The sequence below is a fragment of the Natator depressus genome, chromosome 2 (genome assembly GCF_965152275.1).
Source record: "Natator depressus isolate rNatDep1 chromosome 2, rNatDep2.hap1, whole genome shotgun sequence".
NCBI classification, from domain to species: Eukaryota; Metazoa; Chordata; order Testudines; family Cheloniidae; genus Natator; species Natator depressus.
The window spans coordinates 87,869,090-87,896,605 of NC_134235.1; the positions used below are offsets into that span (position 1 = coordinate 87,869,090).

General features: G+C 43.0%; 1 protein-coding gene across 1 annotated transcript in view; it reads right to left on the reverse strand.

The window, feature by feature from the left end:
* PIEZO2 (piezo type mechanosensitive ion channel component 2) overlaps nt 1–27,516 on the reverse strand; it is a 440,411-nt gene that overhangs the window by 273,654 nt on the left and 139,241 nt on the right. Inside the window, exon 3 of the mRNA XM_074944649.1 lies at nt 7,338–7,463. Coding sequence (XP_074800750.1) covers nt 7,338–7,463 — 126 coding nt within the window. The remainder of the gene's footprint in view (nt 1–7,337; nt 7,464–27,516) is intronic.

Genomic DNA, 27,516 nt, shown 5'->3' on the forward strand with positions numbered 1-27,516 from the left:
GAAATTTACACTTCCCAGCAGCTCAAAGCCGGGGTAAACAGGCTTTTTTTTGGTTAAATTAAACTGGGGTGGAGTCATCCTACCTCTCCCCCTGAGCCAGGGTGCCTGTGTAGCTGGCCCAATAAATAATAATAATAATATTGCAATTTGCAATAATAAACGCAAATATCACCAATGGTCGGTCCTATACCTTGAAGCAATACTAAACTGCAGTCCTTATATTATGGAGAAGCCAGTCATGGATCCATAATGAAAGCTGAGTTGAGTTTTGCATCTAAAGCAAGGATCCAACCTCTTTGTTATATATGAAGAATATATTGTATCCTCCCCAAAATTACAGCACTGTAATTGTGTACACAATGATTTATCTGAGAATTTACAGGAAATCCATCAGTTTATGAGCTAAAATTAAATTTTAAAATTGGGTCCTTCAAGAAATTTAGCATGGGTTCCAAACCTTTTCTTGTCCTGAATGAACTCAACAACAGAATTACACAGACTCTCAAAAAGTGTCCATATAGATCAAACTCATTGAAATCTCAGGCATACACTGCATTTGAAGAAATTTAGTTATAATTATCCTAACATTTTTGTTTCTGACTGTCATTATTACAATAAAATATTGACGGGTCAACAGCTCAGGTCACTCTCAGCTGCAGCTATTGTGGCATCAGAGGCAACAATCAACCAATGCTTTCCTTCTACAGCAAACTGAAGTAGCTAATTCTTTCTATTCGATTCTGCTACGGATCTATTGGTTGTAATGGATCAGTGGTATCAGAAAGTTGAGTGAATAAATGTGTCAAGCCTTCCTATGGGCATGTTACTTGGCCCAACTGTCACTGCTTCTTAAAGGTATGCTATGCTGAAAACCTGTGTTACAAGAGAATTAAGGCTGAGAGTATGTATTAGTAATTTAAGAGTAAAAATATTATAGGTTTGTCAAGGTTCCTCCCCCACTCTGAACTCTAGGGTACAGATGTGGGGACCTGCATGAAAAACCTCCTAAGCTTATCTTTACCAGCTTAGGTCAAAACTTCCCCAAGGTACAAAATATTCCACCCTTTGTCCTTGGATTGGCCGCTACCACCACCAAACTAATACTGGTTACTGGGGAAGAGCTGTTTGGACACGTCTTTCCCCCCAAAATACTTCCCAAAACCTTGCACCCCACTTCCTGGACAAGGTTTGGTAAAAAGCCTCACCAATTTGCCTAGGTGACTACAGACCCAGACCCTTGGATCTTAAGAACAATGAACAATCCTCCCAACACTTGCACTCCCCCTTTCCTGGGAAATGTTGGATAAAAAGCCTCACCAATTTGCATAGGTGACCACACACCCAAACCCTTGGATCTGAGAACAATGAAAAAGCATTCAGTTTTCTTACAAGAAGACTTTTAATAAAAATAGAAGTAAATAGAAATAAAGAAATCCCCCCTGTAAAATCAGGATGGTAGATACCTTACAGGGTAATTAGATTCAAAACATAGAGAACCCCTCTAGGCCAAACCTTAAGTTACAAAAAAGATGCACAGACAGAAATAGTTATTCTATTCAGCACAGTTCTTTTCTCAGCCATTTAAAGAAATCATAATCTAACACGTACCTAGCTAGATTACTTACTAAAAGTTCTAAGACTCCATTCCTGGTCTATCCCCGGCAAAGACAGAATAGAGACAGACACACAGACCCTTTGTTTCTCTCCCTCCTCCCAGCTTTTGAAAGTATCTTGTCTCCTCATTGGTCATTTTGGTCAGGTGCCAGCAAGGTTACCTTTAGCTTCTTAACCCTTTACAGGTGAGAGGAGCTTTCCCCTGGCCAGGAGGGATTTCAAAGGGGTTTACCCTTCCCTTTATATTTATGACAAGGTTATTATATTTATATAATATAAACTGTTATAACTAGTTACAGTTATACTTACACAAAATAATTACAAATCCCAGAAAATCAGAGTTAAACTTAAAAGAAATCCAAACACGCTAAGGCTCCTACACAACCTTAACTAAGCTCTCTAGTGATGAGCAAAATATTAAGGGGGGAGGAATGAATGTGTCTTTAAAAATCAGCTTGCTCTAAAATGCATTGACTATAATTGCATAGTAACACTATAGGGCACAGTTAATATCGTTCAGGTGCTCTGTTGCCAATGTTATCATGGCTCATCAAGTTATATTTTAACATACCGCCATGCACACGGTGGTATATCTCCCTATGCTGAATATGGGACACCTGGTAAGCAAGTTAAACCGCAATCAATCAGAACTATGCAGTACAAACATTCAAATTAACATCAGGTTGACTGAGCCCCCATTAAAAAGAAATACTGTGTAGTTGGATTCTTTTTATTTACCTTCTTATCGTTAAGGCTTTAGGGTTAACAAGGGGAGAGAAGGGACACACACCCACCCATACCCCTCTCTCGCACAGGGTGGGTGACCGATCAACCCGACCTTCCCTGCCCAACACTCTCCACCCTCCATGCCTCGCTGGGCCACCGGTGTTGTACCAATAAATTAAAAACCAGCAGGATCTTATTAAAGGGAAAAAGGCAAAATACCACATTTATTGTGAATACAGAAAGAATCATAGTAAGCAGTTAGTTACAGCTGTAACATTCCATTCAATCTCATCTTTATTCACTCATTCATTCATACAAACACACACACACACACACACACGTTCTGCAAGGTTGTTATCATAGTAAGCAGTTAGTTATAGCTATAACATTCCATTCAATCTCATATTTCTTCACACATTCATTCATACACACACACACACACACACACAGGTTCTGCAAGGTTGTTATCATAGTTACCAGCCTTAGAGTTGCTCATGCCAAGCCACTGGCCAGGTGGCCTGGACATGAGGAGGGAGCAGGGCCTTGTCAGATGCTCATCTGATGCTCCTGGAAGTTGGTTTGCAGAATCAGACCCCAAAGTTCTCACTTTTTTAGAGTCTATTTTTATAGGAATTTCTTCCTATGCCAGTCTATGGGAATTGCTTCATCATGCTGTTGCTGAATCAATCAGCAGATAGCACATTCCTGACGGCTCCGTGCTGCTAGATGTTATCTTGTTCTTTGGTTCTCCCATTCTTGAGGCTGTTGGGTGGATTCCAGTCTGCCCTCCGGGGTCCTCTGGTTATTTCCACTTGACGCCTTCTTCAGCCGATGGACACTGGATTCTTAGGCTGGCACCTCCCTGATCATTCAGTTCTTATCCACACCAAGCATCCATCCACATCCATCCTCTATCTCTATTTTAATCACAGTTGTTAATACAACAAAAGGGCGGGGAGTCTCTGGGTGCTGTGTCTGTTGTTAGAGTATTGCTTTGAGTCTCTCTCTGTGAATTGCTTTGAGAACAGACTCTGTCTTAGAATGTACTAACGCAATTAGCAGCTTGCAAGTTTCACATACAGAGGGAGAGAAACAGTACCAAAAACCAAGAGACCTCTTAATTAGTAATACCCTGGAATTTAAACTATGGGGAATCAAACTCATTTGTGATTTTAATACAGAACTTCTTTAATATGATCCAACACCGGGATGAACCCGCCTCTCCTGGTACTTGGTGCCGCGTCTTCCCAAGGCAAGGCATGTGTGTGTGTGGGGGGGGGGGTGGTAAGCAGGGTCACATGCCCCCACCCAGATTTCTGCCAGGGTTCACACCAGAACATGGCCAGCAGCAGCATTTCAGCACTGTGCAGGACGAAAGGGATGGGAACCGCTTCCAGCTACAGGGGAGGGTGGGAGAGAGGGAAGACCTCACCCATGTCTTTGCAGAGCTCATCCCTTCCCCCGATCCTACCCCCACCCCCTGTAGGTTAGGGGCAAGAACAGGCTGGAAATCACTCCTCCACCTCCCCGCCTTTACTCCAGAGCTTGGCTGAGGGGTGGAGAGGATGCCCCGTGCCAATGCTTTGCGGGGTTTGGCTCCTTCTGGCCAGTGCTCTGGGCCGGAGGGTCTTGGGCTTTCCCAGGTTGCTGGCCCAGCCAGAGGCAGTGGGGGAAGGAAGGAGCCTGCCGGCCAGGCTGCTGGTGACCTGAGCACTCTGCCCAGGGGCTGATTCTCTGCACAGCACTGGGAGAGGGACATGCCCCGCCAGGGGGATATGGAGGAGCAGCGGAGCTGAGGAGGGCGAAGGGGCAAAGCAGGGAGAGGACAGCGAGAGGAGGAGCAAGTAAAGGGACAATGGATGGGCAGCAGAGGCGACACGTAACTGGATGCTGCCTGGCACCTGCCTGCACTCACTGGCCACTGCAGCTTGCAGCACGCAGCCAGCACTGGCTGGAAACAAGATGCGGGGATGGGGTTCTGCTGGCCGAGACCAGGCACGCAGCGGGGGCCATGCTGACAGACCAATAGGGGGAGCAGCCTGGCCCCGCATGCTGCATCTTCACCCCGCCACCAGGCTTGCACACCCACCACTGGCCACTGGACCCCCCACTCACCACCAGTGGGCGGGTGGCTGGTGAGCAGGGATCCGACCAGTAGCAGGACCCCCCAGTACTGATGGGGGAGAGGCAAAAAATATGGGACAATTTGCCCATTTTTAAGAAAAAGTTGATACACCTGTAGGCAGGCTTAAATACAGGACTGTCCCTTTAAAAACAGGACATCTGGTCACTCTAGCTATGCACAATCTTGCAAAGCCATATTTGCATGAGTATTCCCTACTGTATGACTGCAATAGGGCTACCTGCTTGAGTAAGTATGAGTAAGGATCCACAATAGTGCCCCAAAATTACTACTTGGAGTCGGAATCACATCTTATTTCTCTGGTAAGTACCATGCATATTATGATGCCATTATTTAATAATAAATAATATTAAGGTTTCAGAGTAGCAGCCGTGTTAGTCCGTATCCGCAAAAAGAAAAGGAGTACTTGTGGCACCTTAGAGACTAACAAATTTATTAGAGCATAAGCTTTCGTGAGCTACAGCTCACTTCATTGGATGCATAGAATGGAACAAATAGTAAGAAGATATATATATACACATACAGAGAAGGTGGAAGTTGCCATACAAACTGTAAGAGGCTAATTAATTAAGATGAGCTATTATCAGCAGGAGAAAAAAATTTTTGTAGCGATAATCAAGATGACCCATTTAGACAGTTGACAAGAAGGTGTGAGGATACTGAGCACAGGGAAATAGATTCAATATGTGTAATGACCCAGCCACTACCAATGTGATATATGCCATCATGTGCCAGCAATGCCCCTCTGCCTTGTACATTGGCCAAACCAGACAGTCTCTAAGCGGAAGAATAAATGGACACAAATCTGACATCAGAAATCATAACATTCAAAAACCAGTAGGAGAACACTTCAACCACTCTGGCCACGCAGTAAAATATTTAAGGGTGGCAATTTTGCAACAGAAAAACTTCAAAAACAGACTCCAAGGAGAAACTGCCGACCTTGAATTACTATGCAAACTAGATACTATTAACTTGGGTTTGAATAGAGACTGGGAGTGGCTGGGTCATTACACACATTGAATCTATTTCCCTGTGTTAAGTATCCTCACACATTCTTGTCAACTGTCTAAATGGGCCATCTTGATTATCACTACAAAAGTTTTTTCTCCTGCTGATAATAGCTCATCTTAATTAATTAGCCACTTACAGTTTGTATGGCAACTTCCAACTTATCTGTATGTGTGTGTATATATAGCTATATATATATATATCTTCTTATTATATGTTTCATTTATGCATCCGATGAAGTGGGCTATAGCCCACGAAAGCTTATGCTCTAATAAATTTGTTGGTCTCTAAATAATATTAAGTATTTCTTTTATTATCTATGTCCATCTCCTCAACACTATTAGCCTTGACACTCTTGTTTATCCCTTTCAGCCACAACCATCTTTGCGCTTACTACCATGCCCCTTTCTAAATGAAATATCCTGCCTGAACTAGTCCATAAAACCAATACCAGGTCCTCCTACTAATCTCTAACCAATACTTACTTATACTATGACATATGCAAGAAACTAGTCATCTAATAAGGCATTAGGTTGAAGGCCACTTGGGCATACTTGATACTAATTATAGGAAGGGAAAGATTTTACATTTTCTCTTTCTCCTCCCACCCTCTTTGTTGCTTGCCCATGAAGATTATAAAGATTGTGGGGGCACGAATTATTTATCTACATATATGGAAAGTCCCTAGAGCATTGTGAATGCTACCATAATAAAATTATAATAGTCATAATAATTATCAAATAGAAATAGCAAAGGAACTTATCTAATGCACTGGATCAATTATATGCATTTTATATTTTGAAAATGCAAAAATTTCTTTTGAGAACGTTAAAGATCTGACAAAAGCCCAATAAGTCAGCGTTAAAACTGTCATTTGATGTGCACAATTGTATCTTTTCTTTAAAAAATAGTATGACTTAAGGATGAAGTGTTAGCATTAATTCTGAGTTTCCTGGGGCTTTTGTTGTTTTAAGTCAGATGCTCAGCTTTACCGGTGTCTTGTATTTAATTGTAGTACTACTGTTTATTCAAATGATAGTAGCACATTCTGTGATAAATAAAATGGGCATTTATCAAAGGTAACTTGCCAGTTATAAATGTCAAACATAAGCATTGTAAGACAAATATAAATTGTCTATCTGGAGCTTACATTTATCTTATTTCAAGTCTTTGGATAATCAACATTTGTGCAACAGTGTTCACATTTGAATTATTGAAGAATATTTTTGGAAAGAGGAAGATACAATAGGTTACATGATTTACTTTTAATTAATATTAGCGTAAAAAGAAAATATTAAAATGCTATTTCCTATATAATATTGGAGAAGAAGAAGAAAGTAGTGTGTTTAGGGTTGTAAACTTTGAATCCAAGGTTTGGATTCAAGGTTTAAAGTTACTTAAATTAGCAAGTACAACAAAATTTCAGAGGAGGCATAATATGATAGCGGTAGTCAGTCTAGATGGATTTGCATTAATATACAACAGTTTAATTTTAATGTAATGAGATATGCATTAACTACATAAAAGAGAGGCCATTCCAGGCTGTGAATAACCTTGACCAACTCTCAAAAATAAAATTCACATATAGCACAATACATAATAGATCCATTGAGAACACTACCCTGACAGCAATATAAGTATTACAAACATTTAATAATAAAACCTCCCACCTTCCTTTGGTCCATAAGGAAAAGATAGGCCTTGCAGCATGCCAAAGGTTAACAAAGTTGGGTAGAGCCTTAATGGTAAAAAAAGTCCAGCCATCAGCACCCCTCCCTTTTATACCAGCAAAGCATTCTTGCATCCTTCAAGTTAATGCACCAAAGATAGAAAGGATACTCACAGTTAAAACCGGGTTCAATATTGTTTCCAGCTTCAAGGCTGTTTATTGTGATTTGGAAGATGATGTGCAGCAGCAGGAATGATAGACTGATGAAACACAAGGATTTTAATAACCTTCCTGTATGTCCTAGAAGACACAATATTGAGATGTACATAGTTGGGAGAAGTTCCAAAGAGTCAAAATAGTGTTTAAAATTATCCAAGCATAGAAATTTTGTAAAAATCTGGTAAATGGAAAAGGTTTCTAAAGCAAACCAGTTATCCACTAGTTATGAATGTTACCTTGAGGGTTTCTGTCACTCATACCACAGTATACAGCACGACTATAACAAATGTTCAAATATGGCACTTCAGTTATAAAAACCCTGGATTATAACTCATACAATATTTTCCTCAAATGTTTTTTAGAAATTATCTAGAATCTCCAGATATCAGTCTTAACTCAATGAAGAAAATTTTAAAATACTTCTATCACCTAATCATCTGACATATACACTGTAAATAAGCAAATGTTGATTAACATTCCGAAAGGCAAAGAGAAAGAGCTACCAATCTGTTACTCCTTTAATTACATACAACATGGCCAGAAAGGTTAGCAACTTAAAACTGCTGTGATGGTCAGAAGGAGCATAGACACTCTTTTAAAATGAACGCTTTCCTTTGTACAAACTGGGGTTGACAGACAGGCTAGCTGATCAGTCTCCTTTGGTAGCTTTTTGGAAATAATTTTCAACAGACTAGGAGACGATTTTCCCATAGGCACTTAGTTGTTGATTCTCTATGACTTGCTGGAGATCCACATCAGACAACAAATAAAAAACGTTTGGAAGAGATTTTGAAAATGTCCTCATATGTCCCCAGCAGTGTCCTGCCTTTCCCATCAAAAGTGAAAATTGAAAGAAAAGAGTGAATTCAGAAGAGAAGAGATGGGAATTTTGTAAATCACTGATATTTCTTCAGAAAACAACATTCTTTTTAAAATCTAAAATGTATTGCTACTAAAAAATGGGCAAGAACTATCCATTTGTCTGCCTTAACTATAATGAAAAAAATAAATAAAAAGTTGCATCTCCATGGTACCTTCCACCCAAGCTTCCATAAATTTACTTTCAGATCAAATCTATGAAGTTGGTAAGTATTATTAGCCAAATTTTACACATCAAAAAACAGAGATCTTGGCCAAAGTAATATAGAAAGCCTGTGGCAGAACTGATGGGGACAAAGGCTCCTCCAATTCCCCATAACTCCCAGATTTGTGATTAAATGACTTTCTCCCTCAAGTATCCAATGGCTCATGGAAGGGAGTTGCTTCAACAACCACGGAGACAGGAGCAGACCAAAAATAGGGGTTGTGGTGCACTATAGGTCTCTTTCAGAGAATCCCTCTTGAAATTTGATAGGGACCATGTAACTATTTACATTATAGACAAAGATACAAAGGCACTGGGATTCAGATATATAAGGCAGCACTGGGATTCAGGAGACCTGGATTCCATTCCCAGCTCTGCTCCTGACTCGTTGTGTGACCTTCAGCAAGGCACTTCACATCTCTGTACCTCTCTTTTCACCCTTTGTCCAACTTATCCATTTCAACTGAGAGCTCTGCAGGGCATGGAGTGTCTCTTAGTACATACACAACACCTACTATAACTGCACTCTGATTTCAGTTGGGGCCTCTAGGCATTCCCATACTAGTACAGCTAGAACTACGAAATAGAGAGAGGCCAAGTTTACAGTGGTTAGTTGTATTCAGATACTACTCTCTCATATGGATACTACCGGAACAGATGCTTTAGATATGCAGTTTGATTACACAGCTGACAAAATGCCATGGATTTATTTTTGTTGATACAAATGTGGAAGGTTAATGACGCTCTATAACTCGATAATTCTATCATGGCCACACTTTTCCATTTCACTCTTGTCTCAGAATAAGGAACCATTTAAAGGCATGTCATAACGCTATCCATTTAAAAGCTCTTTCAGACCCAATCACACTATTCATTGTATTCCTGACAGACCGTTTAGTAGATTACCATGAAACTCTCATTTCTGATATACTTCAAGTGCTATTATAATATGACCCCATATTAATACAGGGACATCACCATTACTTAAAATGAGGTTTCTTTTCATAAATACCATCAGCAGTATTGTAATTTGTATTCACTGATTATGTGCATCCAAGAAATCAAGTACTACTTGCAGGAATGCTCAAATAAAGCAAATTTTAAAGTTTGCACACAGAGTTACTTGATGATAGTGAACTGAGTTCACAGGCACAACTATGCACAATTGAAATGGTACATTTTTATGGGATTAAACTTGACACAGCAGGGGATCATGGCTCCTAATTGCCCTCACCAAACTCTGGCACAAAGACAATTAAACAAGCATCTGACCACTACTTTTGCACCACATGTGCACATCCAGCTATTTTCTGCCAATGTGTGTTATGATGACAGAAAATTACAGACTAGTCAGAGTAGCAGCCGTGTTAGTCTGTATCCGTAAAAAGAAAAGGAGTACTGGTGGCACCTTAGAGACTAACAAATTTATTAGAGCATAAGCTTTCATGAGCTCACGAAAGCTTATGCTCTAATAAATTTGTTAGTCTCTAAGGTGCCACAAGTATCCCTTTTCTTTTTACAGATTAGTCAATACAACGTACTTGGGAAATAATCCAAACTCCACTGAAGTCCATAGACTTCAATGAGCTTTGGATCAGGCTCTTGATCTACTTTTATAGAGGAGGGAACACCTTAACAGGATGGAGGGAAGGGTTCCTAAAACTCCTTACCACAGCAGTAGCCCAGAAGTAGTTAAATAATCTAGACCAAGACCAGACTACACTATTCACAGCTAGGACTACATGCCCACACACAAGTACTTTGCGTTAGAGCGGGGCAAAAAATTTCAAATAGTTTATTTGCCAAGAAATGTAGTTTTGGTGACCCAAAACTATTGCATATTTGACATGAATTTCCCAAATAGCTTCAGCTAGAAATGTGTTGTTTTGGACATCAGGCGCTAGTTGCAAAACAGCATTAGTGTCATCTCCCCAACAATGCTGAGCCCCACTTGGGATGTGGGAGATCCAGGTTCAATTCCCTGTTGATATAGAGGCGGGATTTGAACTTAGGTCCCCCACACTGCAGGAGAGTGCCTATGCCACTGGGCTATGAGGTGTCTGGGAACAGGTCTCCCAAACTCTGCTGTTGAAGTTGTTCCACTTTATAGAAAATAGTTGCATAGTCATTGATGTGGACACTGTGGCAAAATGAGGAGAGAGACATGCATGTAATTAAGTGGCAGGCTCCACGGCTGCAACTTTTATTAAATTTTCACACAGGAGAGGAGCACTACCCGCCCATCACCCATACTCTGCTATGCCAGGCATTTAACTAGTTCCAGTGTGGGCGCCTTACTATATAACCCATAACTGGTGCCAGGGTTACAGGACTCCTTACCATACAATCCATAATGCAGGGTAGGCTACTCCTCAACCTACCCTCCAGGACTCAGGCCAATTCTCTCGATTTTAGTGTGAGTCTCGTGATATTTGGTGTTTTTCTTACATCACCAGTTCCTGGATTCATGTCACTTCATGAGAACTGAAAATTTCATTAAAAATAAAATAAGTTTCTGACCCTTGTCCTTGCACAGAAATGCTTGAAAACATGAACCCTATCACCTCAAAAACCAGGAGACAAATAAAAAGAACACAGTAAGTTTATTATGTGCTGAAATCTCATGATTTAAAGTCAGTCTTCTGATGTTTGAATGTTTAGTCTGAGACCACAAACAGCAGAATTCTTTAATCATATGGTTATTGCATGGTGTCATTACAGAGCAGAGTTAAGGGCTTTGAGTGCCCTAACTGGAGGAATCCTATACCTTCCAATTGGATTTCTTTTACCTTAATTCTGATTTTCCTGGGTTTATACCACTTGGTTTCAGGATAACTACAACATCTCTGTATCGCATTTTACCCTAAATTACTGATATGCACTTTCAACTTTAGCTCCTATGTTAACAGCTTTTGTGTGGGAATCCTCAGACATTTATGTTTACCAAAGAGTATTTTAGCTGGTTACAGCAGAAATAACGTGAAAATACAAGCCACTATTTATGCAATTTTTGCTGATATGTGGAATATTAATATTAATATTAATATTTCATGTATAATTATCTCCTGAAATGGTTTCTAGTTAATGGCTTATACATGTCCTATGAAGTATGGGTGGAATTTTCTAAAGTGCTTGGTGTTGGCTCACCACTTCTCCCATAGAAGTCAAAGGCATTTGGCCATTGACCTCAAATGAGAGCAAAATTAGGCCAAAGATGAATGATTTTGAAAATCCCATCCTATATTTTCATACCTAATGCACACAGATTGGGGGAGGGGGAGACACCTTTCCAGGAGGCAAAATATTTTTAGGCTACCTTCTCAATTGGATTTTTCAGATGTGAGACTTCAGTTACTCTTAGTGCCTCAATATCACATTTAACGTTATAATGAGAGCAAAATAAAGACGAAAGGTCTACCACCACAATGTTTAAATTTGGAGTTTACCTCCCCCCAGAGTTTCAGCAGTGCTAAAAACTGGAAGTTTGGTTCTGGCCAATTGCAAGTATAAAGAAAAAAATGTTACTGAATTTTGCATGAAAATCTGTCATTTTCATGACAAGCATTAAAATTAGATACATATACAGATGTACACAAAAGGTTAAATATGGAATATAAACTTTGACCCACCTACCTACTTTATCCACCTTCTGCTTGACAGGAAAGCCATCTATTTTAGTAGGTATAGTTAATAATACTATTGGCTACAAAGTTCCTGTCGATTCTTTTCTTGAATTCACCAATATTTTCTGCTCTTATGATCCTCTAGTCTATATTCCGATGATCCTGGGAGAAGCAGGCGCTAATCAGATATCAGTTCCAAACAAAGACTAAGAGATCAATTTTTCAAGGTGCTGAACATTCTAGCCCAATCCAATAAAGCACTTATGCGTGTACCTAACTTTAAGTACATAAGTAGTCCCACTGAATGGGACTACAGTCAAGCACATTTAATTTTTTTTGCTGTATTGTGCCAGAGTGTACTTTGTAGGATCAAATGCTAAGGAGGTTAAGACACCCAATTACTCCTGAAAGTCAGTGGGACTTAGGATCCTAGGTCCCTTAGGATCCTTTGAAAACCCCAGCATTATACATTACAGTTTTCTAAGTTGTCATGTAGTCTTTGTAAGAGCTGATGTAAAGAGCTGCAGAGTGGAAGCCACTTTCACTGCCCAACAACACATTTTATTGATCTTACAAAACCTAGTAACTATGCTACATATTCTTGAGTGCCATCTACTTACCTATTAAGTGTTTACATATACACAGATATGGGAACTCTCTTGTAATAAGGTTAAACATTAAACATCTCCTGCATTCCACCCCAGAGATAACTCCTAAGTAAAGTGACAACTGTATGTACAGGATAGTTTTAAACAGCTCACTGGGAACATTTAGGTACAAAGGGACCCTTGAATTGTTTGATATTTGTGTATCTGTATATTTTCCTTGCTCTGCAGGATTGTTTAACCAGGTTGTAATTTGCACAGTGTTTGATATGTTTTGAATAATCAGAGATACAAAGATTGTGTTAATAGCACTGATACAGGGTTGTTCATCTCTAAAGTGGTGGATTACAACAAGGCAAAGGCTATGAATAAAGAAAAGGGGAATGCAGTAGTTTGAAAGGATTTTATTTAGAATAAAATTTGATAGTGATGTGCTTTCTATACTATATATTTATACCATGGCAAATCATTAATCCACAGATTACAAAAATTAGACATTGGCACAAAACCTGAAAAAAAGATTACTGCCATTCAGTGAGCCTTAAATATGCTTCCTAAGTAGGACCCATGCAAATAAAATGCTTAAGTCATCCTGTAGTTGCCATGTTTTCTTTTTTTGTTTTTGTTCCCCCCCCCAAAGAAAAATTTACTTTCTTCCTTTCTTGCAAATAGTATAGTTTTTTCTGCTACATTGTGAGCATTCCATTACCCTGCAGCCTGTCTAAATTTAGATAAAGATTAATACTATATATAAAATCTATTTTAATACATTTTAAGAATTCTTTGCACTTCAACACTACTTTCTACCCAAGGAATTTGCTTCTAGTACAGCCAAGGTAGATGACAGCTCTAAGCATCACAAAAACACTAACTGGCTAACTTGCTGGGAGTCTCAGCAAGAGGCAAGAAATGAAAGAATTAATGAACGCCCCTGTCCATGCCATACTTGCATGGGACCAAGCCCCACAAAATGTACATCTACATCCAATAGCTCCAGAGCTCCAGGTTGTGTCTTAGAGAGAGGGATCCAAGGTGTGAAGGTCAAATCTACATCCTAACTTCCCCAATACCACAAGAATTTTCAGATCCAGTGCTTCCACTCCAAATTTCCCCCAAGTTTGTCGGATTTTGATCTGATTTTTTAGGTTCATTTCCATCTCTAGTGTGAGTTAAGAGCCCAATCAAGAACTCTGATTATTACTGTGCCCTAGTATAAAAGAAAAATGTTAACAGAAGGAATGTTAAAACTATATATAAATCCCATTTTGATCAAATTTTAAGCAAAATATTATATTATAATAAAATGCTGTCTATCCCGATTAGCATCCTTTCATAGAATCATAGACTTTAAGGTCAGAGGGGACCATTATGACCTTTAACATTACAAATTCTTGTATTTTTTGTGAGAGCTCATATGTTATTAAAAACATGTTTATCAACAAATTTTTAACTTTACCTTCTGTAAACAAATTAACTATTGTTTATTTCTATGTAAAACACAGATGCTTATCTGCCTGTATTTCTTTTCTCTCTTTCTCTCATTTTAATTAGGATACTACTGAATTTCAGCACACATAAAAATGAATAAAAATGTTAACAGGTATGTCTGATTATGTTTACAGGAATGTAAAATGGACTTGGGTAAACCTGACAGTCAAAAGAGTTGTGTAATTTAAAGTAACCTGATTTAGAAATGAAAACAGAAAAAGACCTACATAGAAAAATAAATGCCTACTTACTCTAGCTTCTTGCAAGACTTCCTGTTTTTTCTAGAAATTTTCGTGCCCAGAATACTATTAGAACTGAGCTACATCCTCTGCATCAATAGACAATGCCATCCTTCAGCCAGTTATAATCTTTGACTAGCAAGTTTACAGAGGCAAGTTACCCATTTTGTTAAAATATTTTTCCAGACAAGTCTTAGAACTTAATCACTCATTATTTTTCCAGAGGATCATTGCAGACTTTTGTAGTGTTAAACAGCTACTTCAGTTTTACAGGAAATAAAAACTATTTTATACACTAGTATATACAAATATATATTGTAAAATTTTATGCCAAGATATTTAGTTATAAGAGTTTGAATTTTCTGGTGTACAGACCCTAGATGAAATGGGTATAGTGACTGTGGTTCTTCAAGTGGTCTTGTCCACATGTATTCCAATGACGTTCACATGAACCCTGTGCCCTCCAGTTCATATTATTTTGGCCAACAGTGTCCACTGGGAGCTGGGACTGCAATTTGAGTGTCCTTATACATCCAAAGGGCATAAAGGGCAGGGTGACTCCAACTGTTCCTCACTTCCTTCGCCAATTTAGAATGCAGGTATTATAGAACTCCACAGTAGCGTGGAAGGGCAGGTAGCATATATGAATAATGTCTCAAAGAACCACTGTAACTGTAAGGTAGATGACAGTTGCTTGCCCATATATATATATATATAGAGAGAGAGAGAGAGAGAGAGAGAGAACTGATGTGGGCTCACAAATAATGAAAAAATTCAATGGAGGTGGGAACCAGGAGTCTAACTAATGATGACTGAAAGACATCCCTGCCAAAAAAAAAAACCAGACTGGGATATTTTGTGATTAAGCAGATAGGTCCTCATACTGGCAACAAGAGGGTTAATGAGAGAACCTATGAACCCAAACTGGCCCTACCACACTACACCTGCAACAGATGTCAGTCGTGGAAACTGGAGTTAAAAGGAGGAGACCTGGGCCAGTTTTGGATTGCCCAGGAAGGAGAGCTGAGCTCTGTTTCTCCTGATGTGAGAGAGGGTTGCAGCCCAGAGACGGGGATAGCTTGCTGTTGGATGAACTTCCTGCTAGATGGGACAACCACTGGGAGGTTGGGCTGACTGAGTACAGACTGCTTGGAGACAAGCCCTGAATAGAAATGCAGGTTCTCACTGAAGGTTTTGAGTTGTGGGGTTTTGTTCCTGATTTCTTTGAGATCTTAATATCCTGGATGCAGTAGGACTGAATTGTGCCTTAGCCAGAGGCAAGCACCAGTATCTAAAACACTAGTATCTCTGACCTCAGAAGAGGCAATGACCTGCCAGCTGAGATCTGTGGTCTGATGGGCCACAAGGGGTATTGCAGAAGCAAATCTGGTCATGTGCTTTCATGATGGAGTGGACCTGTGTGTTGAACTCCAAGTAGCTGCCCAACATATTTCGACCATGGGCACACTTCTCAAAAAAGATTCGGAGGCTGGCTGCCTGAACCCTGGTGGAGTAAGCTGTGAATCTTTCCAGAGAGTCTACATTAGCTAACTCACACCATAGTCCACTGGCTCTCAACCTTTCCAGACTATTGGACCATTTTCAGAAATCTAATTTGTCTTGTGTACCCCAAGTTTCACCTCACTTAAAAACTACTTGCTTACAAAAATCAGACATAAAAGTACAAAAGTGTCACAGCCCACTATTACTGAAAAGATTGCTGACTTACTCATTTTTATCATATCAAATAAACAATTTGAAATATAAATATTGTACTTACTTTTCAGTGTATAGTACATAGAGCAGCATAAACAAATCAATGTCTGTAAGAAATTTTAGTTTGTACTGACTTCACTAATCTTTTTAGGTCATCCTCCACTACAGGGGCAATCATCCCAGGTTAGCTAGATTCCTGTTTGACCTTATTAGAGTCTTCTCCCCAGTCAAATAACTTATGCCCTTAGGCAAACAGCTAGATGAGTTGATGTACCCCCTGGAAGACCTTTACATACCCCCAGGGGTACACATACCCTAGCTGAGAACCACTGCCATAGTCCAATGCAACTATAAATCCAATTAGAAAGCCTTTAGGTTCAAATGTGTTGACCTCTCAACCTTTCTATATAAGATACAAATAACTTATCAGATATTCTGAACTATGTAGTCCAGTCTAGATAGAATGCCAGAACCCTGTACATGTACAGTGTAGCTTTATTAGGGTGTGGCTCAGGGAAGAAAATAGGGATGTCACCCATCTGAGTAAGATGGAAATCAAAAACTGTTTTGGGCAGAAAACTTGGAATGAGGTCTGAAAGTTACCCTGTCTTTTTAGGATATAAGGCTGTCCTGCCACAAGGGCCTAAATCTTTCCCACCTGTCTAGCAGATAGTATTGCTACCAAAACTGCTGTTTTACTGGACACGTGAAAACAGGATCATGCAGCTAGAGACTCCAAGAGTAGTCCCATTGATACCATTAGAACAATGTTTAGACTCCAAGAGGGCATAAGTCATTTGACTGGGAGGTAGACTCTAATAAGGCCAAACAGGAACCTAGCTAACCTGGGATGATTGCCCCTGCATTGGAGGATGATTAACTGAAATGGCTGCTAAGTGGACCCATCAGATATGTCTGTGCTGCAAAGTAAGACCTGCAACAATAAGTCTCAGAACCCAGGTCAACTGACTTGGCTCACGCTATGGCTCACGTAATGCAGATGTTCAAGCAAAGGCTGGAACTAAGGTTCTAAAACCCACGTGGGTGTGGAGGGGGGGTAGGTCTCAGAGCCTGAGCTGCAACCCGAGCCTGAATGTCTGTACTGCTATTTGTAGCCCCATAGCATGAGCCCTGTTAAGCCAAGTCAGTTGGCCAGTGCTCTGAGACTTGCTGCTACAGGCCTTTTTTTTTGGGGGGGGGGAGGGGGGCGGGGGTTAAGCATTGACATACTGTTAGACAAATCAGGCCAATTCACGTGTCTTTAACGATAACTGGTTATCGAATACATCTGGGATCCGTGAAGTATGTCTCGGTGCAGATTGACTTGGATAGTAAACCTTTTCCATTTAGCCGTGTATATAGCTCTGGTAGTGTACTTTCTCCTATTAATACAGATAACTTCTCTCTAGCACTGACAGCCATACAGCATCCATGCCATAGGGTGCAGGGAAGTTGGATCTGGATAGAGAATTTGGCCTTCTTTCTGTGATTCAGATACAGCTGAAGAAGCAGCTGGATTGGGGCTGAACTAAGAGGTTCATCAGATCTGAAATGCAAAACCACCTTGGCCAGGCTAGCAACAGCCCTATCATCTTTGCTGAGTTCTGAGTGTTCTGATGAGAGTAATTAGGATTAGAGTAATTGGAGAATAAGCATACATGAGACCTGGAGACCAGTAATGCATCTGTTAGAGAACCTGGATGTGAACCTCCTCTGGACAAGAAGTTTTGACATTTCTTGTTGTTCAACGTTGCAAAGAAATCTATAGAGTATTGACCGCAACTGGCGAATATTCCTTGAATGATGTCATGCTTTATTGACTATAATATATTCATATGCAGTTAGATAACTGGTCCACTGTCCCCTTAAGAGAGGCACAGGCAATGACTCCTATATGCTGGCTTTCTCTGTGTCTTTGTGCTGAGCTAGGGTGCTCAGAGCCAAGTATGTACTTGAAAATCTTGTAAATAAAACCTGTTTAGTTTACCCTATCCTGGGTAGATCTCCATTCCTGTGACCACTATAAATGAAGACAATGCACAGTGACCTACTCCCAGGGGAATTCTGCACCAAAAATTTAAAAATTCTGCACACAATATTTTAAAATTCTGCAAGTTTTATAGGTCAATAAATAAATGCAGAGGTTCCAGCATGGCAGTGGGGAGCACAGGCCACAGGCTGCACAAAGGTGGGAGCTCACCCTGCAGCCCCCCTACCCCGGGACACAGACTCAGTGGTGAGGTTGCACCTGACCCTGACACGGCACAAGGCCTGCCCCAGAAACACCCGGGGCCCTGCCTCTCTGCTCCAGGCACACCAGGTGTAGGGCAGGCAGGCTCAAAGTGTGCAGGGGTCAAAGAGGGTATCCAGGTGTGGGGTGAGAGGATTCTGTGTGGGACAATCTGGGTGCAGGCAGCTCAGTCAGGGGCGCGGGGGGGGAGTCTAGGTATGTGGGCATCTGGATGCTCAGAAGCTCCTTGGTGGGGGCTCCAAGTGCAGCAGCAATGGGACTCTGCAGGGGTTTCCAGGTGAAGGTGGCTGGGGCTCAGCGGAGGGGTCAGGGTGCGGGGAGAGTGGGGCTTGGTTGGTGGAGGTCTGTATGCAGCTAGTTGGGAGTCAGCAGCCCAGGGGTCTGGATGTGGGAGCTCAGGGGGGTGCAGGGGGGTGACGCTCATCAGTGTCGGGGGTTGAGTGCAGGGAGCTCAATGGGAGGTGATCTGGGTGCAGGGGTGCAGGTCCGGAGGCAGGGGGTCTGGGTGCAGTGGGCTCCAGATCATAGAACCATAGACTATCAGGGTTGGAAGGGACCTCAGGAGGTCATCTAGTCCAACCCCCTGCTCAAAGCAGGACCAATCCCAATTTTTGCCCAGATCCCTAAATGGCCCCCTTAGGATTGAACTCAAAACCCTAGGTTTAGCAGGCCAATGCTCAAACCACTGAGCTATCCCTCCCCCACAATGCAGGGGTTGAGGTTCAATGGGGTGGGGTTCGGGTATGGAGGCCGGGGGGGGGGGGTTTCTGGGTGTACGGAGTGAGGCTTGAAGGGGGTGTCTGGGTATGGGAGGCCCAGATACATGGGGTTGGGTGGATGGGGGAGCAGCTTCCTGTACAGTGACCCCTCCCCCAGCAGCTGAGGAGCTATGGGGGCGGGAAGCAAAGGAGGATGCTGAGCTTCCTGCAGCTGGGTGAGGTTTCTGGGTGTGGGTCTGACACAGCCCCAGCCACTCCTTGCACGAGAAGAGGAAGTCCCGTCCTCTCCTGCCTCCAGTCCAGCCGGGACTAGCTGCTGATCCTGACTCAGGCTGGGAGAAAAAGAGAAAATCAGGGACCTACTGAAACAATTGATGAGTGGAAGCCTACAACTTATAATAAAATAATGTGATTTTACAGATGGGGATGACATGTGGAAGGATACAAACTCAATAGTAATAAAAGAAAAATTACAAACAAAGGACAGTTTAAATTAGGAAAAAAACCATTAAAGTAGCTGAAAGGACGAGAGACACGTAAAGAGCAAATGGAAGTCCTCACTAACACCACTCACGATATGTAAGTGATAAAACAGGGAGGTGCGACCAGCAATCAGACATCCACACGTACTAAGCGTGGACAAATGGGTCCTGGGTGCAACAGCAGAGCACCAGCCTCATGCAGTGTTACAAGAGAAGCATGTGGCAAAGGCAGAGACACAGTAGGTTTGCAACAGATGTGGACTGCATCATTCAAAGCAAAAGGAAAACTTAGCACTAGGGAAGATATGCATGAAGTGCCACAAAGCAAACCATTTTCCACAGACTTGTCACAAAGGCAAAACAGAAAAGTGCAGTGCCTACAGTGTATGCAATTTGATAATATCTCCAAGGAGAGGAGTTTCACAAAGACACAGTGTTATCTTTGGCTACAGTACAGAATAAGAGAGCTCTCCTGTTGATATAATAAAACCACCTCAACAAGCAGTAGTAGTTATGACAGGGGGAGAAGCTGTCCCACCGACATAGAGCTGTGCACACTACCACTTATGCAGCAAAACTTATGTTGCTCAAGGGTGTGTTTTTTCACACCCCTGAGCAAGATACATTTTGCTGACATAAGTGATAGTGTAGATGTGGCCTAAGATATGTTGACCACTGGTGATTTCTTCAGCAGGCAATTTTCAAGCTATCAGCCAGTACATACTGTAGATGTGGTAGCTTGTGACTGATACAGAAGTTCCACTAACACACAACTTCCTGACAAAGAGGGGTGAATCTCACTCCTCCCTGTTTGTTTATATGAAACCTTGCTGTGGCATTGTCTGTCAATATCTAGACAATAGATAGAAGTAGGAGTGCTGCACAAGTGTGACAACTTGCTCTGAACTCCAGACTGTTTATGTGCAATCAGGCCTCTTGAGGAGTCCAGAGACCTTGACTCTCAGTGGTTCCTATGAACCCCCTATCCCATACTGGAGGCATCACTGTCAGAGAGTCTTGCATGGTAATGTTGGAGAGAAGGGCATGCCTCTGAAAACTCCCTCAGGATCCTTCCACCAATTTAAAGGTTATTGAGAGACCTACACTTTGTCTAGGTGATAACTGACTGGCTGATATATTGATTTTAAATCACCCTTGCATGCAATGGTGCAGTGTGGCATGCCAAGTTACATAGGTGCAGGAAACCATGTGTTCTAGAAGCCTGAAGCAAGTTCTCACTGAGCTTGAGGATGTGCCTGCAGTTGATTGATTTAGATCAACTATGTTGTTGAAGCTCTCCTGGGGAAGGTAGGACTTTGTTAATGTTACATCCAATACTGCTTCTGTATGGGGAGACTTTGGCAAACCAGTAAACTGCCTGAAACCACTGTGGCTTATTGCTAAAAGCAGCCAAGTTAGCTTAACCAAGGCGGGGGGGGGGGGGGGTTGGGTGCCACAGAAAGGGCAGCTTGACCCCGCATCCTTCCTGATAAGAATTGTGTTGAAGTTGCTGATACATGCATCCATGCATCTAAGCCCTGGTCTACACTAGGAGTTGAGGTCGAATTTAGCAGTGTTAAATCGATTTAACCCTGCACCCGTCCACACGACAAAGCCCTTTTTTCGACTTAAAGGGCTCTTAAAATCGATTTCCTTACTCCACCCCCAACAAGGGGATTAGCGCTGAAATCGGCCTTGCTGGGTCGAATTTGGGGTACTGTGGACACAATTTGACGGTATTGGCCTCCGGGAGCTATCCAAGAGTACTCCATTGTGACCGCTCTGGACAGCATTCTCAACTCAGATGCACTGGCCAGGTAGACAGGAAAAGGCCCGTGAACTTCTGAATTTCAATTTCCTGTTTGGCCAGCGTGGCAAGCTGCAGGTGACCATGCAGAGCTCATCAGCACAGGTGACCATGATGGAGTCCCAGAATCGCAAAAGAGCTCCAGCATGGACTGAACGGGAGGTACGGGATCTGATCGCTGTATGGGGAGAGGAATCCGTGCTATCAGAACGCCGTTCCAGTTTTCGAAATGCCAAAACATTTGTCAAAATCTCCCAGGGCATGAAGGACAGAGGGCATAACAGGGACCCGAAGCAGTGCCGCGTGAAACTTAAGGAGCTGAGGCAAGCCTACCAGAAAACCAGAGAGGCAAATGGCCACTCCGGGTCAGAGCCCCAAACATGCCGCTTCTATGACGAGCTGCATGCCATTTTAGGGGGTTCAGCCACCACTACCCCAGCCGTGTTGTTTGACTCCTTCAGTGGAGATGGAGGCAACAGAGAAGCAGGTTTTGGGGACGAGGAAGATGATGATGTTGAGGTTGTAGATAGCTCACAGTAAGCAAGCGGAGAAACCGGTTTTCCCGACAGCCAGGAACTGTTTCTCACCCTGGACCTGGAGCCAGTACCCCCCCGAACCCACCTAAGGCTGCCTCCCGGACCCGCCAGGCGGAGAAGGGACCTCTGGTGAGTGTACCTTTTAAAATACTATACATGGTTTAAAAGCAAGCACGTTTAATGATTAATTTGCCCTGGCATTTGTGGCTCTCCTGCATGTACTCCCAAAGCCTTTGCAAAAGGTTTCTGGGGAGGGCAGCCTTATTCCATCCACCATGGTAGGACACTTTACCACTCCAGGCCAGTAGCAAGTACTCGGGAATCATTGTAGAACAAAGCATTGCAGTGTATGTTTGCTGGCAATCAAACAACATCCGTTCTTTATCTCTCTGTGTTATCCTCAGGAGAGTGATAGCATTCATGGTCACCTGGTTGAAATAGGGTGCTTTTCTTAAGGGGACATTCAGAGGTGCCCGTTCCTGCTGGGCTGTTTGCCTGTGGCTGAACAGAAATGTTCCCCGCTGTTAGCCACGGGGAGGGATGAGGGGTGAGGGGCTAGCCACGTGGCAGGGGGAGGCAAAATGCAACCTTGGAACGAAAGCACATGTGCTGTGGATGTAATGTTAACAGCAAGGTTTACCGTGAAAGAGTGTACCCATTGTTCTATAAAATGTGACTTTTTAAATACCACTGTCCCTTTTTTTTTTCTCCACCAGCTGCATGTGTTTCAAGGATCACAGGATCTTCTCCTTCCCAGAGGCTAGTGAAGATTAGAAGGTGAAAAAAACGCACTCGTGATGAAATGTTTTCTGAGCTCATGCTGTCCTCCCACACTGATAGAGCACAGACGAATGCATGGAGGCAGACAATGTCAGAGTGCAGGAAAGCACAAAATGACCAGGAGGAGAGGTGGTGGGCTGAGGAGAGTAAGTGGTGGGCTGAAGAAAGGGCTGAAGCTGAAAGGTGGCGGCAGCGTGATGAGAGGAGGCAGGATTCAATGCTGCTGGAGGATCAAACTAAAAGCACTCCAGCGTATGGTTGAGCTGCAGGAAAGGCAGCAGGAGCACAGACCGCCACTACAGCCCCTGTGTAACCAACCGCCTTCCTCCCCAAGTTCCATAGCCTCCTCACCCAGACGCCCAAGAACGCGGGGTGGGGGCCTCCGGCCTCCCAGCCACTCCACCCCAGAGGATTGCCCAAGCAACAAAAGGCTGGCATTCAATACATTTTAAAGTTTTAAACTTTTAAAGTGCTGTGTGGCCTTGTCCTTCCCTCCTCCACCATCCCTCCCGGTGCTTCTCTCCTCCACCACCCCTCCCAGGCTACCTTGGCAGTTATCCCCCTATTTGAGTGATGAATTAATAAAGAATGCATGAATGTGAAGCAACAATGACTTTATTGCCTCTGCAAGTGGTGATCGAAGGGAGGAGGGGAGGATGGTTAGCTTACAGGGAAGTAGAGTGAACCAAGGGGCAGGGGCTTTCATCAAGGAGAAACAAAACTTTCACACCGTAGCCTAGCCAGTCATGAAACTGGTCTTCAAAGCTTCTCTAATGCGAACCGTGCCCTCCTGTGCTCTTCTAACCGCCCTGGTGTCTGGCTGCGCGTAACCAGCGGCCAGGCGATTTGCCTCAACCTCCCACTGGGAATCGTCTCAGACCTGCAACACTATGTGGTCCCACCAGTCTGTGCTTGTTTCCCGGGCCCAGAATCGGCGTTCCACGGCATGAACCTGCATCATTAGCACCATGATGCCTGCATTGCCAGGGCCCATGCTTTGAGAGAAGTCTGTGTCCATGTCCTCATCACTCTCGTCACCACGCTGACGTCGCCTACTTGCCCGGTTTCGCTTTGCCAGGTTCTGGTGCTGCATATACTGCTGGATAATCCGTGTGGTGTTTAATGTGCTCCTAATTGCCAAAGTGATCTGAGCGGGCTCCATGCTTGACGTGGTGTGGCGTCTGCACAGAAAAAAGGCACGGAACGACTGTCTGCCGTTGCCCTGACGGAGGGAGGGGCGACTGACGACATGGCTTACAGGGTTGGCTTACAGGGAATTAAAAGCAACAAAGGGGGTGGCTTTGCGAGAAACTGAATAGCCCTCTCAAGGATAGAACTCAAAACCTCAAGGATAGAACTCAAAAACGGGTTTAGCAGGCCGTTGATTTCACAAAGGGAAGGAGGTAGGGAGGAGAAATTGAATACAAAACAAATCTGGTCTATTTCTTGTTTTGAGCCACTTCATCTATCTTTATACATCTTGCTGGCAGAAGACGGTGCAGTATGACTACTGGCCATCGTCTTCTGCTAGCTGCAGATTAGAAGACTCAATCGCCATGAGACGAAACTTAAAAGGGAAATGACCTGGCTGAGTCACTCCCATGTTTGCCCAGGCACCCGGTTAAAAGAGCACCCAGGACTACGTCGACGATGGCTACCAGTCATACTGCACTGTCTGCTGCCAAAAGGCAATAAACTGCTGCTGTGTAGCAATGCAGTACCACGTCTGCCAGCACCCAGGAGACATACGGTGCCGGTTAGCTGAGCGGGCTCCATCCTTGCGGTGGTATGGCGTCTGCACAGGTAACTCAAGAAAAAAGGCGCAAAACGATTGTCTGCCCTTGCTTTCACGGAGGGAGGGAGGGAATGGGGGCCTGACAATATGTACCCAGAACCACCTGCGACAATGTTTTAGCCCCATCGGGCACTGGGATTTCTACCCAGAATTCAAATGGGCGGCGGAGACTGCGGGAACTGTGGGATAGCTACCCACAGTGCAACGCTCCGGAAGTCGACGGTTGCCTCGGTACTGTGGACACACTCTGCCGACTACATGCACTTAGAGCATTTGTGTGGGGACACACACAATCGACTGTATAAAAACGCTTTCTACAAAACCGACTTCTATAAATTCGACCTAATTTCGTAGTGTAGACATACCTTTAGAAGAGTAGGATGTGCCCCAGGAATGTATACTGGGGCCTCAAGGCTGCAAACTCTGGAAAAACCCACACCTAGTTAATCGATAATCAGAAGGAGCCTCTTGCTTGCCCATTGGAACTGCTTGCTTAACAAGTTTTCTTTAAGGGACATGTCATTCTATTAATAATGTATAAATAAGGGGGGAAAGTTTGAGGTGGGGGGACTCTTCAGGACTGGACTCTCCCTCTGGATGCATCTTGTGTTCCCCACTAGCAGACAGGCTGCCGCTGTGTCACTCGAGAGCCACACTCAGCTTTGGTAATTATCAAGGGTTGGGGGTGTTTTACTAACCTGTTGCAGACATATGTATAAGTGCTTTAGACTAAGTAAAGTTTAGCTTTAAGTGAAAGCACTCTTGTGTTGTCCTGTTTGTGCCAGCCATCTATCGGTTGGACGGCCGAGTCTCCCCTGATTTATTTCCTGACACCACCTCACACAGAGTAAAAGTTACCAAGAGCTTTGGGTTAAAAGAACCCCAGGTAACACTTCTATTAAGTGTATTTTTGTTTTGTTTTACATTGTTTGGCTGCCTGCTTTGTCCATAGCTGGCAGCCTCCCGACATCGTCCCCCTCCCGCCCGCCGGCAGCCCCACGGATCAGCACCTTCCCCCTGCTCCCTCTGCCTCCTGCCTGCAGCAATCAGCTGGCTTGTGGCATTTAGGAGGCAGGAGGGAAAGGGGAGGAGCAAGGACTCCGCGCACAGTCTCCCCCTCCCTCCCCTGCCTCCTGAACACTGCAAACCAGCTGAGTGCCCTGAGCAGGAGGCAGGGGGTAAGGGGGAAGGAAGGGGAGCCTGCGCAACAAGTCCTCACTCCCCACTCCCTCCTGCCTCCTAAACGCCGCAAGCCAGTCTCCCCACTCCCTCCTGCCTCCTAAACGCTGCAAGCCAGCTGATTGCCCTGGGCAGGAGGGAGGGGGGAGAAGCGAGGACTTGGCATGCCTCCCCCTTCCCTCTCCTGCCTCCTGCCTGTGGCAATCAGCTGGCTTGCCGCATTCAGAAGAGAGGGGAGGGAGGGGGGAGGAGTGAGGACGGAGCTGCAAAGTAAAAGGGGAGGAGGTGTGGGGGAGAGAAGAGGCAGGTCAGGGTGGGGACTTGGGGGAAGGGGTGGAGTTGGCAGGCTGAAGGTTGATGACGATCCTGACAGGGAACGCAGCTTCAAAATGATTAGGGGAGTTGGTCATCTAATGACTTGCTATAAAGAAATTTACCAAGAAAAAAAAGGAAAGCAAAACAACAATCTCTAGATGTGTTTTTTCAAGTTCAGAAACTTCAGCAGGAGAAGCAGCCGGAGAATCCACCCTCTTCCACTCTCTGACTCCACCACCTCAACCAAGCTTCATACTCAGCAATGATGATTGTAGTATTAAATTGCTTGTTTAAAATTGTTTAAAATGTATATAATGTCTTTTGTCTGGCAAAAAAAAATTCCCTGGAACCTAACCCCCTCATTTACATTAATTTTTATGGGGAAAATTGGATTTGCTTATCATCATTTCACTTAAAGTCGCATTTTTTAGGAACATAACTACAATGTTAAGTGAGGAGTTGCTGTACAACAATTTCACCAAGAAACTCTAGTACCTCCCTGTTTTGGAGCATGGGCTTGAGATTTGGCAGGGATGGGGTCTTAGTGTGAAGGATGTGTCTTTTGCCATTCCCGTGAAAACACACCAAAATTTGGACAAGTTATAAGCCCTTGAAAAATCTCTGTTTGCACTCTTTGATTAGATGTTTGTTCAGATTACATGTTTGCAAAAGAGGGGTGTGAATAAAAGTTGCACAGGTAACATTAATTCTGGCATTTGCTAACTTTTGAATGCTTGGCTTTACAACTGATGACCTATGCAATCTACGGCCAGACTACATCTCCCATGATACACCAGCAATCATGTGTCTTTAATGATGCACCCCTTAGCTTGGTCAAGGGGAGACCACTGTGCATTATAGGTAATTAAAAATTACTGTGGGGTGGTAAACATAAACATAGTTATCGTGACATGGGTTTGGGATGGCTGTATTACTTACAAGTGGCATAGCCATGAATGGGTTCTGCAGGGCATTCCAAGTGAGTGAAACTAAAATATTTACACTACACCTCAACATATGTTATGCACATGCCACATATGCAGCAAAAATAACCATTTTAGTAGTGTTTTAAAGTAGTTTTAGCCCTTCACGGGATGCATGCTTTTGCTGCATAACCATTGGTTTTTTTCTACATCATACTTTCCCTTCCCTCAATTCCATATCTTTACCCGGAAAAATAAAGTTCTGTTAAGTGATAGAGCTGGTCAAGAACTTTCTAGTGATTTTTGATTTAAAAAAAAACTGCAGTTCACACAAAATCAGAGTATTTCCACAGAAAATTTTAATTTTGAAGATTTTTTTTTTAAATTTTCCATCAGGAAACTCCAAAGAAAATATTTAGTTTGGGAGTGGTTCAACCTGTACTGAAATATTTTGGTTTGTTGAACTGAACTGTTTCATTTCAAGTCGGTAAAGCATTAAACTGCATCTGCCTATGGTACCTCATGCACTCATCCTTTCCAGACAAGTGCAATGAATTTTTGGAAAACGGTTAATAAATTTTATTTTAAAAAG